The 16,703-nt window shown below is 46.5% G+C and overlaps 1 protein-coding gene across 1 annotated transcript in view; it reads right to left on the bottom strand.

The window, feature by feature from the left end:
- The window catches only part of HTRA1 (HtrA serine peptidase 1), a 57,613-nt gene that overhangs the window by 20,355 nt on the left and 20,555 nt on the right, over positions 1-16,703 (bottom strand). Inside the window, exons 2-3 of the mRNA XM_060126118.1 lie at positions 5,078-5,177; positions 4,460-4,664 (exon numbers count right to left, since the gene is read on the bottom strand). Coding sequence (XP_059982101.1) covers positions 4,460-4,664; positions 5,078-5,177 — 305 coding nt within the window. The remainder of the gene's footprint in view (positions 1-4,459; positions 4,665-5,077; positions 5,178-16,703) is intronic.

The following is a 16,703-nucleotide window of genomic DNA, read 5'->3' as shown; positions in this document are numbered from 1 at the left end:
CTGTGGAGGAGCTGGATGGGGACACCCCAGGGAGGGAAGGCCAAGGCCCCAGGAGAACAGCCCTGCATGGGGGGCGGGGGGTAGCAGAGAGGGGGAGGGGCAGAGGGAGGAGTGCGGGGTAGAGTGGGGCGCCCCTCCAAGGCCCTGTAAGCAGTTACGATCTCTCTGTAAGAACAGAGAGTGTGTGAAGGGGTTTACACAGGGCAGACAGGACCCAATCTGAAAGTTGCAATCATCAAGGCGGGAGGACAGATGACCTTCTCCTGCCTGTTTTCTAATCAACACAGCGGAAAAGCAGCTGGGACAAAAGTAACTTTCCTCTCTCACCTTCTTCAGTACATCCCCAGTATTTCTGTCCTGCACTCTGGCCTAAACAAACCAAATATTCTCTCTCTCTCTCTCTCTCTCTCTCTCTCTCTCTCTCTCTCTCTCTCTCTCTCTCTCTCTCTCCCCTGAACTACTCAGCAAAAAAACTGCAGAGGCAGGGCTTCCCTGGTGGCGCAGTGGTTGAGAGTCCGCCTGCCGATGCAGGGGACACGGGTTCGTGCCCTGGTCCGGGAAGATCCTATATGCCGCGGAGCGGCTGGGCCCGTGAGCCACGGCTGCTGAGCCTGCACGTCCAGAGCCTGTGCTCCACAATGGGAGAGGCCACAACAGTGAGAGGCCCACGTACCACCAAAAAAAACAAAAAAACTGCAGAGACAAAATGCTGCCTTTGGAGGAAATTTTTAAATGTTCTGCAGACACAGCCAGTGTCATGTTCAACACATCTGGAAACCGTTTTTATGTAAGGCTGAACTAGTCTGCCCTCAAAGCTGCTTTCTACTAAACTGTTTGCATGCACACTGTCCTTCCTTCCTGCAGCTGGCATTCCCTCCCCTGATGAATGCTGGTCCCAGTCATGGTCCTGAGGAAAGGGGAGCTGCAAATCCTAGGACAGAAGCACAGAAAGAGATATCCGGGCCGCCTGTGGTTGGAGGGGATGGGCCTGCTGGGGGACATCCTCCTTCTCCAGCTTGGTGGGAGCGGCAGACCAGGGAAAGACAGCTGCTCTGCCCAGTGAGCTTTCTTCCAAAGGTTCTTCCTGGCTCAAAACTCAGCGGGGAAAGTGAGCGCACATGTGTCCGCTCGGCAGTGAGAAGCAAAAATTCCTTTGGTCGCTAGCCCAGAAACGTCTCTGGCAACTTCAAGCCGAGGCAGGTGTACGGAAGATGTGAGGTGGGGCTTGCAAAATGGAAGGGAAAGTAGGTAGATCAGGCTCAGAAAGGGCAGGAACTCAGGGGGCAGCGGGGTCCCAGCAGCAGAGGCTACACCAGCTTCCCCCATATTGTTTTTCCGTGGGTGGCATTCAGTCGCTGCTCCAAGCTGAGGATCTGCTCGGTCTGATGGGTCCCGTGTCCACCTGGCCCCAGAGGGCGGGGTGTCATGACTGGTGGTCCCTTCAAGACTTTCCAGTGGGGGAGAAATGGACCCCGAAGGAGATGCTGGCCTCTGCTCCCAGAAGAAGGGGGGACGGGGTGGGTGAAAAGTGGGCAGTGATAACAGATGTCCATGGTAATTTTCATTCATTAAAAGTGGCAAGAATCGCATGCTCAGGAAGGAGGATGGCTGTTTAAGTAATGGAGAGCCCTTCAAGTGAAATCCTCGTGCTGGGGGGAGGAAATGAGACCAGAGTATAAGGCACCAACTTAACCACTGGGCCCGTGTATGCGGGGGGCGGTCACACCAGTTCCACTGGGTTATTAGCAAATAGCCCTGGGGAGGCTGGGCCTTGACCTCACACGGCAAGCGCCATTCGGAGTGACTTCGACCCTCAAGTCCAATTTTGGTTGGTTCTGTTCTGCCTCCTCTGAGATTTCCTGCCCTGTTTCTCGCTGCTGAGGTGACAGAGCGCGAGGCAAGCTCACCTCAACCCCCAGCGCTGCCGGCACATTTGTCATGTGCTCGGCACATCTGTATTCAGGTGAGAGGCTCCTTCCAAACTGAGCCTCATTACAAGGCAGTCCGCGGCCCCCTTTCCTAAATAATCAATCATCAGACTGAGGGAACAAAATGGAAAGAGCTGGAAGAGATGTTTTTACTCTCTCCACTTCCAACCACAATCAGCAAAAAAAAAAGTAGTTTAGTCAGTGGAAACCAGTCTCTTGTGTGGGCGTCTGCAATTTAATATCCTCTCATTTCCGATTCCATTTTGAAAGGCCACGTTAGCTCGACTCTAAATTTTCAAGCTCCTTTTTCTTGGGCTAGAAACGCATCTCAAATAGCGCGCTGCTGGCAGGAAGGCTAGCCTCCCGGGGACAGTAGGAGCCAGGTCAGAAACACCTTACAAAGCTGGTCTGTCGAGATGGGAGATGGTTCACAGCCAGCCGGGACATGCCAGGGATGGCAGGAGAATACACTCGCCACCTTGGCTCAAAAGCTGAAAAGGATATCCCCCGGCCAGAGCAGCTGCATGGGCTGCACCCACGCGTGCCAAACATGAAATTAGCCCGCGGGGGCAGCTCACGCAGTGTCCAGACCAGAGCCCTGCCTGCAGACAGCCCGCAAGGTTGGCTGCTTCCCCAGGGCTCGGTGGAGCTGAGAAGTCCCGCGTGTGGCCACAGGCTATGCTATTCTGGTCACCTCCTTCCGGTGAGACTACCACATCCTGGACACCTTTCACGCAGTGTGAACCTAAGCCGGGGTGCGCCAGCCTCCCAGTGGGCTATTTAAAGTTGAGTCAGCCCATCACATCAAAAGGCCAGGCTGCGTCCCTCCCATAACGGTCACGGGCTTGGGCACTTGGGGAGCCTGGCCGGCTTCGGAGGCTATAACTTCACCACAGCATTAGATGTGTGGCCTCGGGCAGGTGACTTAAGCTCTCTGAACCCCTGTTTCTTCCTCTATAAAATGGCAATAATACAGCTATCGTGCAGATTAGGTGAAAGTTACAAATGAAGGCAGAGCCTGGTCCAGCTTTGGAGCTTATCAAGTAGAAGTTATTATGATTATACTGTGACCGATAAACACATTTTGAAAGATTAGCTGTTACAGAAATTCCACGGTAACCTAACAGAAATAATACGCAATTGAGACATCGCTAAAGGCCAGTTACCTAGTTACCTACACCAGGCCCAGAGCCTGTTTCTGTCCCAATCAACAACACAAACATAAACAGCCCGTGCTGTACCACCTGGGTCTGACTTCACAGCTTGGATCAAGTAAAATGTACAGAGAGCCGGAGAAGAAGATCCCTCCTGGCTCGAGGTCTATGATCTTTATTCCTGGGCCAGAAACAAGATTCCAGCCTAGCCTGATTCCTCTTTCCAGATGAAGTCTGGAAAACGACAAGAGCGTGGAGAAACCAGAAAACACCATCTCTCTAGGCACCTGCCACACAGCAAAAAAACCCTCCATAACTAACGTACCAAAGAGTGGGAATTGTTGATGGTCTAAAAAAATTGGATTTAAGTTCAGGTATGAAGACTGCTAAACAAATCAACAGAACAAAAATGCCTACATGGAGAATATTTCAAAAGAAAGCAAACCTTTTCCCAAACTGAGCTCTTTGTGTCTCTGTTTAAAAAAAAAAAAAGTCTACACTCAGAAAATTGTAGTTTAGAGTACACACCCTTTCGTAGGAGAGTCATATGCACGTTAGCATATTAAAAGCTCTGAGAAGTGCTATGAGGACAAAATCCATTAGCTTTGTTTTAATTCACGGTTTCCAAAACTTTTTTGTGTGGAGTATTGTTTTAAAACACACCTAGTAACTCTGCAAAAGCCCAATTTGGGAGACCTGGTTTGTTTTCAGAGTGGCTGTTCACATGCTAATGATGGCTAACTTCAAAACCCAGCAAATTCCCTGTATGTGATGAGTGCACAAAGGACAGAAACCTGCAGCCACAGTTGCCTCAGGGCTAAGAATGGAAGGGAAACTCAATTTTCACTGCTTACCTACTCATTTCTTTATAAACCTATTGCTTTCTTTTATAAAAATTGAAAACACTACTGTGAAAACTCTCACCTGAGGGCTTCCCTGGTGGCGCAGTGGTTGGGAGTCCGCCTGCCGATGCAGGGGACACAGGTTCGTGCCCCGGTCCGGGAAGATCCCACATGCCGCGGAGCGGCTGGGCCCGTGAGCCATGGCCGCTGGGCCTGCGCGTCCGGAGCCTGTGCTCCGCAACGGGAGAGGCCACAACAGTGAGAGGCCCGCGTACCGTAAAAAAACAAACAAAAAACCTCTCACCTGACAGCCTGCTTATTAAAGAAGCTTCCATGAGCTCCCTCCCCTCCCTCACCCCAGGTCACACTCAGCATGTCCTAAATGTTCTCCTTTGGTCCAGACTTGACTGGTTTGGTCCCGCTTCAGAATCTCATGAGATCAGGGAGTTCTGGTGCCTTTTGACCTCTCCAGATTTATCCAAATGTCAGTCAAGGCACCTGAGAACTTGGTCCTGCAGGTGGGGAACACACTTACCTCGTGGTCAATTTTAATAAGTGCAATGTCGGCCTTCTCATCCACATCTTTGATTTTGGCCTCATACGTGGCACCATTCTTCAGCTCAACTTTGACTCGGTGCTTGTTGGTCACCACGTGGGCGTTTGTCACAATCAGTCCATCTTCGGACACGATAAACCCAGACCCACTGGCCACAGGCACCTCCCTCTTAGAAAAAGGAAGCCTAGAACCAAAAAAAGTACCTGGTTAAGGCTGAAACATCTTCAGATCAGCTCTGAGACACACTGATGAACCGATTCTGTAACTGCAGCACGCGTCTAGCAATTGTTACCTGACACACTGGCTTTATTTAATTTTAAAAAATAGAACGTTAGACTGACTTCTATACGCATCCAAACATTCCACTTAGAAAATATTCTTAGGGAATCTCTTCAGAACCAGAGGTTCTTAAAATATCTAGAAGGGTCAAGAATGTAGATTTAAGTAGTCAAACAGGAAAACATCCCAATGGAGAAATGCTTATCTTCCTGTAGGACTATATTCAGTGACACTTTAAATAGATCTGATGTTTTGCTAATGGCAGCGGTTTCGGTGGGAGCGTCAGAGGCCGCGGAACAAAAGGAAGGCTCTCTTTACTTGCGAAACAGTTCGATGTGAACCACAGCAGGAGCAATCTTCTCCACCACATCGGCAATAAAGTTGTATTTATGGCGCAAACTGTTGGGATCTTCCTGCCCTGAGAACAGAAACAAAGACGAGACACTTAAAAGGTGCTGTGCTCTGTGCTGTGGCCACCTGGAGAAAGACAGAGGTTAGAAGAGCCAGAAAACCTGAAGGAGGGTGAGGACAAGAGCCCGTTGCAACTGGGCTCAGGTGCAAAGACCTTTCTGGTTCTTGAGGAAATATCCACTCTGATAAGACGGCAAAACCCACCAAAGATGACCTCTTGTCTTGGCTTCCTTGCTCTCACTAGTTTCACCTCGAGAATGTTGAACCAGAGGCTCCAGCAGATACCCGGGCCTCCTACATGATTCCAAAGAGTTGGTCGCCCGAGGGCCACCTTGACATGACACCGTCCACCAGTGTCCCTTCCCCGACTCCCGCAGCACCACACAGCAGCCCTTCTCAGCACACCGCCGCTGTCCAGGGGAGGGTTGAGGCTGTTTTTGACAAGATGCCCATCAAGTGTTATAGATTTAAAAGACTACTAGGAAAAAGCATTAAGGCAAAGGCACAGATGGTGTCTTTCCTGCTGTCTGTCCCCAGAGCAGCTTCCCACCACATCTTAAGCACTCACTCCATTTCCCCGACCCCAGGACATCCCAGGCCAAAAGACACAAGAGATGCCTTGATTCTGTTGGGGGGAAAAAAAAGAGAAAATCGAATGACCATAATTCTTTCTATAAACATATGCACTGTAATTAGGGAACCCCCCGTATGGTGGGCATTTGCAAAGCTCCTTTCAGACAAAGCTGTCAATCACAAATCTGATGTAGGTCTCCCAGCGAGGCAAAAAGTTAGATACCACCAGCCTGATGTGCACACCCATGGCATCTGACTCAGAAATGAGCTCCTGGAGACTCAGGGGCTGGGAGCCCCCATTCTGCGGGCACACGGGTGGCAGAGGCAGCCTGAGCCTCTTGTTCTGACCCCAAACCCGTGCCACCTGCTGACACCCCTGAACAAGTCTCTCTGCAGAGAGACAGCAGAGGGGCTCCAGGCCAGTCTGTAGCCAAGAACTCCCGCACCCCTTCCTTTCCCTCCTCTCCGCCTTGGCCCGTGGGTCGAGCACAGGGCTGCACCCAGCAGCTCTGCCAGCCCCGCTGCCGCCTGGCCCCATGCAGGAACTCACAGGGAGCTTCCAGAAACCTTCATAGAAATTTGACGGAGAAATCTTATGCCTCTTGCATCTAAAAATTTTAAATCGGGGCTGATATTTTCTGTCTTTTTAAACTATATTTTGGTAGTAATTCATTTTTAGCATATTTTACAAAAGTACTGATCCATGATGAGTAGGAAATAAAAGGAAAAGAACCCTGACCCTTCACCACAGCTGGTCTCCCTCCCTCACCGTTCACACACGGGGGTTCGCAAGGAGGCTGAGGTTTAAAAGGAAACCACAGGCCTGCAAAATTGCCCCTTGCTAACCAAAGGGCCTGTGCCCCCAACACACACACATACACACACACGCCCACACCTACACTTACACACTCATGAATATATGCTCACACACACACTCACTCTCACACTCATGATCGTACACACATATACATATACTCACATGTACACACACATAAACACATCCGCACACATACGCACATACGCATGCACACACGCTCTTACATACAGACTCTGACTCTCACCAAAACACATTTGTATACACACACGCTCTTACACTCACACACATACATACATTCACACAGCTACACTCGTATACACAGATACATACACTCCTACACACAAACACACCCCTCTGTGCCAGGGGTACAGCCGTTCTCCAGGTGCCAGGCTGTGAAAGCTGTGACACTCTCAAGTCTTCTGTGGCTCTCAGAGCTGTGTGTCCACAGGCATCCCCAGTGGCACCACAGCATCTGTACAGATTGGGCTGTGTGTCCCCACCAGGGACCTCAGTTCTCCAGCTCAATACCGCTGGGCACAGGGACATCTCGGGTACCAGCCTGCCTCTCCCAAGGTTTCCTTCTTGGAAGTGAAAGGCCATCGATGAACAAAGGGCCCCTGTCTGTCACGGCTACTGGGCTCTGAGCTGCTTTATTTCAGGGCTGGAATCTGCTCTCTTTTTGCATAGCTTGATTTTTGTAAGGTGCAGAAAAAGATCTGCAACTACTGAGCAAGATTAACTAATTCAACAAATTTATGGTAGCATAATATTTATTATTTTTGCTTTCAGAACCCTTTCATATGGTACCATCGGAAAAGCCTTCCTGGGGCTTCTCTGGCAGTGCAGCGGTTAAGAATCCACCTGCCAGTGCAGGGGACATGGGTTCGAGCCCTGGTCCGGGAAGATCCCACATGCCACAGAGCAACTAAGCCCATGTGCCACAACTACTGAGCCTGTGCTCTAGAGCCTGCGAGCCACAACTACTGAGCCCGCATGCCACAACTACTGAAGCCTGCGCGCATACAGCCCGTGCTCCACAACAAGAGAAGCCACTGCAATGAGAAGCCTGCACACCACAATGAAGAGTAGCCCAGCTCGCCACGACTAGAGAAAGCCTGTGCACAACAACGAAGACCCACTGCAGCCAAAAATAAATAAATAAACTTAAGAAAAGCCTTCCTGGGGCTTCCCTGGTGGCGCAGTGGTTAAGAATCCGCCGCCAATGCAGGGTACACGGGTTCGAGCCCTGGTCCAGGAAGATCCCACATGCCGCGGAGCAACTAAGCCCGTGCGCCACAACTACAGAGCCCGTGTGCCTAGAGCCTGCGCTCCACAACAACAGGAGCCACCGCAATGAGAAGCCTGCGCACCTCAGCAAAGAGTAGCCCCCACTCGCCACAACTAGAGAAAGCCCACGCGCGGCGACAAAGACCCAACACAGCCAAAAATAAGTAAATAAATGTATTTTAAAAAAAAGAAAAGAAAGGCCTTCCTTATGGTACCCTTCCTGTGGAAGAGGAAAATCAGATATTGCTCCCATGTTATATTTAGAGAAACTGAGGCTCAGAGACTATAAATGACTTCTCTAGAGACACTCTTCCCGGAGTGTATAAGTAACAGAAAAGTCTGAGCAAACCTACAACGTCTCCACATCACACACCTGCTGCCCTCCCAGGACCCCAGGTAGCTGTGGTTATTTAACTGGCGCGTCTCCCTGCATTCTCCAACACGAGATATAAACAAGGGGATAGGAACATTCCTTCCCAACACAGAACCCGTGAGCATCACCCAGAGACAACTGTAAACAAATGCATCTGGGCTTCCTCGGACTAGCTCCCTGGGAAAGGCCAAAAGGAGGCTTAACTCCAACAAGGCCAGCAACCCCCAGGGAAGTGTGGAGATTCTGAGACCCTCAAAAGAAGGACGATTACTAGAGTCTTGCCACTAAAAGTCATTCACTCGCTTCCTCTTCCTACTTCCCACATAAGCCCGGGAGAATCTGCCCACATCAGGGATGAAAGTGAGAATGGGTTTTTCCAGCTAAAACAAGAAGCAGTTGCTTCCTCACACACACTAGAGAAAGTGGCTCCAGGGTCTGTCCACCTGGGATGGCAATGTGGGAGAGCAGTAGGATGCTGGCCTGGACACCAGAAGGCCCAGGTTCCATCCGCAGTCTACCGGGTGGTCCCCATTTCCCCATCTGTAAAATGGGGCCAACTACCTCTAGAATGAGCTGTGAAGTCTATTCCACCTTCAACATTCTATGATCTAATCCCTGTCTCTCCCCCTCACTCCAACATGCTACAGCAAAATAAGGAGACTGTGGAATCTGAGATTGGGCACAGGACTCCCCTAATTCTGCAGATGTATAAACAGAAAGGAGGAACAGTGGGTGCACAGACCTCACTGAAAAGCCACAGTGACAAGCCTTAATTGTGCAGCTGAGATGAAAAAGCAATGGGTGGATTTCCCTGGTGGCGCAGTGGTTGAGAGTCCGCCTGCCGATGCAGGGGACACGGGTTCGTGCCCCGGTCCGGGAAGATCCCACATGCCGCAGAGCTGCTGGGCCCGTGAGCCATGGCCGCTGAGCCTGCACGTCCGGAGCCTGTGCTCCGCAACGGGAGAGGCCACAACAGTGAGGCCTGCGTACCGAAAAAAAAAAAAAAAAGCAATGGGTGACCTCTATTATCATTGGTGGATCTGTGTTAATGGGAGAAATAAATAGAGCAGAAACAACTGAACTGAAGGAACTATCAACTAATAGTCCAAAGATGGGCAAAACGTCAAACCAAAGAAGTGTTTGTCTTCTCCAAATGCAATTTCAGAATGAGGAATAAAAGTGTTGCTAAGAGCAGCTTGGCTCAATGCTAGGGTCCTGCTCCATGTAAAAGGTTGTCCACCGAGCTAAAGGAAGCTGCTGCTGCCTTGTGGTCTTTAGAAACCCTGGCTGGCCCCATCTGCTGTGATTTCAACTGCGGGTCAACTATCTTCCTTCCAGAGGGGTCAACTCAGGTGGAGAATTCCAGAGATGGACCTGGGCTGGCTCTGCCACAACTCACTCTCCAAGTGATGCAGACAGATGGAGGGCTGGGGCATCCAGGCCACTCAGCATGGGGAGGATAGGTAAGAGCACAGGCTCTGGTCTCAGAAAGATCAGAGTGTGACACCTGGTATGGGACTTATTGGCTATGTGACCTTAGTATGTCACCTTACTCCTCCATGTCTTCTCCCCTTGTCCATAAAATGTGATGATAATAATATCTACCTCCATGTGTTTTCTTTTTTTGTTTTTTTTTGTTGTTGTTGTTGTTGTTTTGCGGTATGCAGGCCTCTTACTGCTGTGGCCTCTCCCGCTGCGGAGCACAGGCTCCGGACATGCAGGCTCAGCGGCCATGGCTCACGGGTCCAGCCGCTCCGCGGCATGTGGGATCTTCCCGGGCTGGGGCACGAACCCGTGTCCCCTGCATCAGCAGACGGACTCTCAACCACTGCGCCACCAGGGAAGCCCTACCTCCATGTGTTTTTGATGCTGATTTTATGAGCTCCTGTATATGATGAAGTGCTTGGCCAAGTTATGGCATAGTTTAAAAATAAAAAAACAAAAGAACTGGTGGAGGTGCTGCTCAGTAGGCAGCTCTGGACAGGTGTGAGCACCACTTACCTCAGTGGCACAGCAGAGAAGTAAAGAGAGAGGTGAAAGTGTCCAGAGAACCACTCTCCTCACCTTGGCAAATTTGTGTACGTCTTAGAGGCTCCTCCTAACAGGGCCATCGTGGCCACAAGTGCAGAGGCAGAGGTCAAGGGGAAGGTGTGCAGTAAGCTGGTTTTTCTGGCTTTGACATGTACTCTGTTCCCCAGCTTACAAGGGCAACCTGTAGCCACTGGGAGACAGGGACTGTGTCAGCAGGGTAGTCTAGCCTGAACTGAAGCCCAGCTGCACTCCCTCAAATTCCCATGGAGTAACCAACCTCACCAGAAGAAGACAAATATAACTCCCTCTATGAAGTGAGGGCCGTGTTTAATCATGCCAGAACCGAGGCAGCAGAAGGTAATGAGGATGGGACGTCTCAAGCCAGGTTGGGACCTGGCCCTTCTAGCTACTCCATTATCATACAGAAAGCTGGAACTGGCTGGCATTCGGTAACAGCTGCCATTTACGGAAAGCTGGTAATTCAGAAACATGAAAGTAAGGTATTTCCTACATTCCCGATGAATGAAAAAAAGAGAAAAGACAAAAATGGCAAACAGGGAGTCAAAGAGGGAGCATCAATACAGATCCTACAGACAATAAAAGCATGATAGAGAAGTATCGTGAACAAATTTATGCACATAAATTCTACAGCTTAGAAAAAGTGGACAGATTTCTTTTAAGACATAGTTTATCAAAACTCACTGAAGAAGATATTGATAACCCAAATAATCCTATAGCTATTAAAGAAGTTGTATTTGTAGTTAACAACCTTCCCAGAAAGAAAATGTCAGGCCCATACAGCTTCACTGGCGAATTCTACCAAACACTTAAGAAAGAAACAATATTAACACTTCACAAACTTTCTTCAAAAAAGAAGGTAGGGCTTCCCTGGTGGCGCAGTGGTTGAGAGTCTGCCTGCCGATGCAGCGGACGCGGGTTCGTGCCCCGGTCCGGGAAGATCCCACATGCCGCAGAGCTGCTAGGCCCGTGAGCCATGGCCGCTGAGCCTGCGCGTCCGGAGCCTGTGCTCCGCCACAGGAGAGGCCACAACAGTGAGAGGCCCGTGTACCACAAAAAAAAAAGAAGGTAAACACTGCGCAACTTATTTTATGAACTCAGCGTTACCTTAATATAAAAGCCAGACAAAGATATTATAAGAAAATTATAGACTGGAATTCACTGGTGGTCCAGTGGTTAAGACTTCATGCTTCCCATGCAGGGAACGCAGGTTCAACCCCTGGTCGGGGAACTAAGATCCCACATGCCATGTGGCCAAAAGAATTGTCTTTTCTAATTTTAAAAAAAAGAGGATTTGGTTCAAGATGGCAGGGTAGAAGGACGTACTCTCACTCCCTCTTGTGAGAGCAGCGGAATCACAACTAACGGCTGAACAATCATCGACAGGAAGACACTGGAACTCACCAAAAAAGATACCCCACATCCAAAGACAAAGGAGAAGCCACAATGAGATGGTAGAGGGGCACAATCACAATAACATCAAGTCCCATAACTGCTGGGTGGGTGACTCACAAACTGGATAACACTTATACCACAGAAGTCCACCCATTGGACTGAAGGTTCTGAGCCCCACGTCAGGCTTCCCAAACTGGGGGTCTGGCAACAGGAGGAGGAATTCCCAGAGAATCAGACTTTGAAGGCTAGCGGGAGTTGATTGCAGGACTTCAACAGGACTGGGGGAAACAGAGACTCCACTCATGGAGGGCACACACAAAGTAGTGTGCGCATCGGGACCCAGGGGAAGAAGCAGTGACCCCATAGGAGACTGAACCAGACCTACCTGCTAGTGTTGGAGGGTCCTGTGCAGAGGCGGGGGGTGGCTGTGGCTCACCACGAGGACAAGGACACTAGCAACAGAAGTTCTGGGAAGTACTCCTTGGCGTGAGCCCTCCCAGAGTCCACCATTAGCCCCACCAAAGACCAGGTAGGCTCCAGTGCTGGGTCGCCTCAGGCCAAACAACTAACAGGGAGGGAACCCAGCCCCATCCATCAGCAGACAAGCCCACCAGAGCAACAGCCAGCTCTACCCATCACCAGTCCCTCCCATCAGGAAACTTGCACAAGCCTCTTAGATAGCCTCATCCACCAGAGGGCAGACAGCAGAAGCAAGAAGAACTACAACCCTGCAGCCTGTGGAACAAAAACCACATTCACAGAAAGACAAACAAGATGAAAAAGCAGAGGGCTATGTACCAGATGAAGGAACAAGACAAAAGCCCAGAAAAACAACTAAATGAACTGGAGATAGACAATCTTCCAGAAAAAAAATTCAGAATGATGGTAGTGAAGATGATCCAGGACCTCGGAAAAAGAATGAAGGCAAAGATTGAGAAGATGTAAGAAATGTTTAACAAAGACCTAGAAGATTTAAAGAACAAACAAACAGAGATGAACAATACAATAGCTGAAATGAAAAATACACTAGAAGGAATCAATAGCAGAATAATCAAGGCAGAAGAACGGATAAGTGACCTGGAAGACAGAATGGTGGAATTCACTGCTGCAGAACAGAATAAAGAAAAAAGAATGAAAAGAAACGAAGACAGCCTAAGAGACCTCTGGGACAACATTAAACAACAACATTTGCATTACAGGGGTCCCAGAAGGAGAAGAAAGAGAGAAAGGATCCAAGAAAATATTTGAAGAGATTATAGTCGAAAACTTCCCTAACATGGGAAAGGAAATAGCCACCCAAGTCCAGGAAGTGCAGAGAGTCCCATACAAGATAAACCCAAGGAGAAACATGCCAAGACACATAGTAATCAAACTGACAAAAATTAAAGACAAAGAAAAATTACTGAAAGTGGCAAGGGAAAAACAACAAATAACATACAAGGGAACTCCCATAAGGTTAACAGCTGATTTCTCAGCAGAAACTCTACAAGCCAGAAGGGAGTGGCATGACATTTTTAAAGTGATGAAAGGGAAGAACCTACAACCAAGATTACTCCACCCAGCAAGGATCTCATTCAGATTCAATGGAGAAATCAAAAGCTTTACAGACAAACAAAAGCTAAGAGAATTCAGCACCACCAAACCAGCTCTACAGCAAATGCTAAAGGAACTTCTCTAAGTGGGAAACACAAGAGAAGTAAAGGACCTACAAAAACAATTAAGAAAATGGTAATAGGAACATACATATCGATAATTACCTTAAAAGTGAATGGATTAAATGCTCCAACTAAAAGACACAGGCTAGCTGAATGGATACAGAAACAAGACCCATATATATGCTGTCTACAAGAGACCCACTTCAGACCTAGGGACACATACAGACTGAAAGTGAGGGGATGGAAAAAGATATTCCATGCAAATGTAAATCAAAAGAAAGCTGGAGTAGCAAAACTCATATCAGATAAAATAGACTTTAAAATAAAGAATGTTACAAGAGACAAGGAAGGACACTACATAATGATCAAGGGATCAATCCAAGAAGAAGATATGACAATTATAAATATATATGCACCCAGCATAGGAGCACCTCAATACATACGGCAACTGCTAACAGCTATAAAAGAGGAAATCGACAGTTAACACAATAATAGTGGGGGACTTTAACACCTCACTTACACCAATGGACAGATCATCCAAACAGAAAATTAATAAGGAACCACAAGCTTTAAATGACACAATAGACCAGATAGATTTAATTGATATTTCTAGGACATTCCATCCAAAACCAGCAGATTACACTTTCTTCTTAAGTGTGCATGGAACATTCTCCAGGATAGATCACATCTTGGGTCACAAATCAAGCCTCAGTAAATTTAAGAAAACTGAAATCATATCAAGCATGTTTTCTGACCACAACACTATGAGATTAGAAATCAATTACAGGGAAAAAACGTAAAAAACACAAACACATGGAGGCTAAACAATATGCTACTAAATAACCAAGAGATCACTGAGGAAATCAAAGAGGAAATCAAAAACTACCTAGAGACAAATGACAATGAAAACACGATGATCCAAAACCTATGGGATGCAGCAAAAGCAGTTATAAGAGGGAACTTTATAGCAATACAATCCTACCTCAAGAAACAACAAACATCTCAAATAAACAATCTAACCTTACACCTAAAGCAGCTAGAGAAAGAACAAACAAAACCCAAAGTTAGTAGAAGGAAAGAAATCATAAAGATCAGAGCAGAAATAAATGAAATATAAACAAAGAAAACAATAGCAAAGATCAATAAAAGTAAAAGATGGTTCTTTGAGAAGATAAACAAAACTGATAAACCATTAGCCAGACTCATCAAGAAAAAGAGGGAGAGGACTCAAATCAATAACTTTAGAAATGAAAAGAGAAAAGTTACAACACACACCTGAGAAATACATAGCATCCTAAGAGACTACTACAAGCAACTCTATGCTGATAAAATGGAAACCTGGAAGAAATGGCCAGATTCTTAGAAAAGTATAACCTTCCAAGACTGAACCAGGAAGAAATAGAAAATATGAACAGACCAATCACAAGTAATGAAATTGAAACTGTGATTTAAAATCTTCCAACAAACTGAAGTCCAGCACCAGATGGCTTCACAGGTGAATTCTATCAAACATTTAGAGAATAGCTAACGCCCATCCTTCTCACACTCTTCCAAAAAATTGCAGAAGGAGGGACACTCCCGAACTCATTTTATGAGGCCACCGTCACCCTGATACCAAAACCAGACAGAGAAAATTAAAAAAACAAAAATTAAAGACCAATATCACTGATGAATATAGATGCAAAAATCCTCAACAAAATACTAGCAAACAGAATCCAACAACACATTAAAAGGATCATACACCATGATTAAGTGGGATTTATCCCAGGGATGCAAGGATTCTTCAATATATGCAAATCAATCAATGTGATACACCATATTAACAAACTGAAGAAGAAAAACCATATGACCGTCTCAATAGATGCAGAAAAAGCTTTTGACAAAATTCAACACTAATTTATGATAAAAACTCTCCAGAAAGTGGGCATAGAGGGAACCTACCTCAACATAATAAAGGCCATATATGACAAATCCACAGCAAACATCATTCTCAATGGTGAAAAACTGAAAGCATTTCCTCTAAGATCAGGAACAAGACAAGGATGGCCACTCTCGCCACTGTTATTCAACATAGTTTTGGAAGTCCTAGTCATGGCAATCAGAGAAGAAAAAGAAGTAAAAGGAATACAAATTGGAAAAGAAGAAGTAAAAGTGTCACTGTTTGCAGATGACATGATACTATACATAGAGAATCCTAAAGATGCCACCAGAAAACTACTAGAGCTAATCAATGAATTTGGGAAAGTTGCAGGATACAAAATTAATGCACAGAAATCTCTTACATTCTTATACACAAATGATGAAAAATCTGAAAGAGAAATTAAGGAAACACTCCCATTTACCACTGCAACAAAAAGAAGAAAATACCTAGGAATAAACCTACCTAGGGAGACAAAAGACCTGTATCCAGAAAACTATAAGACACTGATGAAAGAAATTAAAGATGATACAAACAGATGGAGAGGTACACCATGTTCTTGATTTGGAAGAATCAATATTGTGAAAATGACTATACTACCCAAAGTAATCTACAGATTCAATGCAATCCGTGTCAAATTACCAATGGCGTTTTTTACAGAACTAGAACAAAAAATCTTAAAATTTGTATGGAGACACAAAAGACCCTGAATAGCCAAAGCAGTCTTGAGGGAAAAAAACAGAGCTGGAGGAATCAGACTCCCTGACTTCAGACTATACTACAAAGCTACAGTAATCAAGACAGTATGGTACTGGCACAAAAACAGAAATATAGATCAATGGAACAGGATAGAAAGCCCAGAGATAAACCCACGCACTTATGGTCAACTAATCTATGACAAAGGAGGCAAGGATATACAATGGAGAAAAGACAGTCTCTTCAATAAATGGTGCTGGGAAAACTGGACAGCTACATGTAAAAGAATGAAATTAGAACACTCCCTAGCACCATACACAAAAATAAACTCAAAATGGATTAGAGACCTAAATGTAAGACCAGACACTATAAAACTCTTAGAGGAAAACACAGAACACTCTTTGACATAAATCACAGCAAGATATTTTTTGACCCACCTCCTAGAGTAATGGAAATAAAAACAAAAATAAACAAATGGGACCTAATGAAACTTAAAAGTTTTTGCACAGCAAAGGAAACTACAAACAGGACGAAAGGACAACCCTCAGAATGGGAGAAAGTATTTGCAAACGAATCAATCAACAAAGGATTAATCTCCAAAATATATAAACAGCTCATGCAGCTCAATATTAAAAAAAGAAACAACCCAATCCAAAAATGGGCAGAAGACCTAAATAGACATTTCTCCAAAGAAGACATACAGATGGCCAAGAGGCACATGAAAAGCTGCTCAACATCACTAATTATTAGAGAAATACGAATCAAAAGTA

The sequence above is a fragment of the Lagenorhynchus albirostris genome, chromosome 16, assembly GCF_949774975.1.
Source record: "Lagenorhynchus albirostris chromosome 16, mLagAlb1.1, whole genome shotgun sequence".
Classification (NCBI taxonomy): domain Eukaryota; kingdom Metazoa; phylum Chordata; class Mammalia; order Artiodactyla; family Delphinidae; genus Lagenorhynchus; species Lagenorhynchus albirostris.
This window is presented reverse-complemented; position numbering and strand designations above follow the sequence as displayed.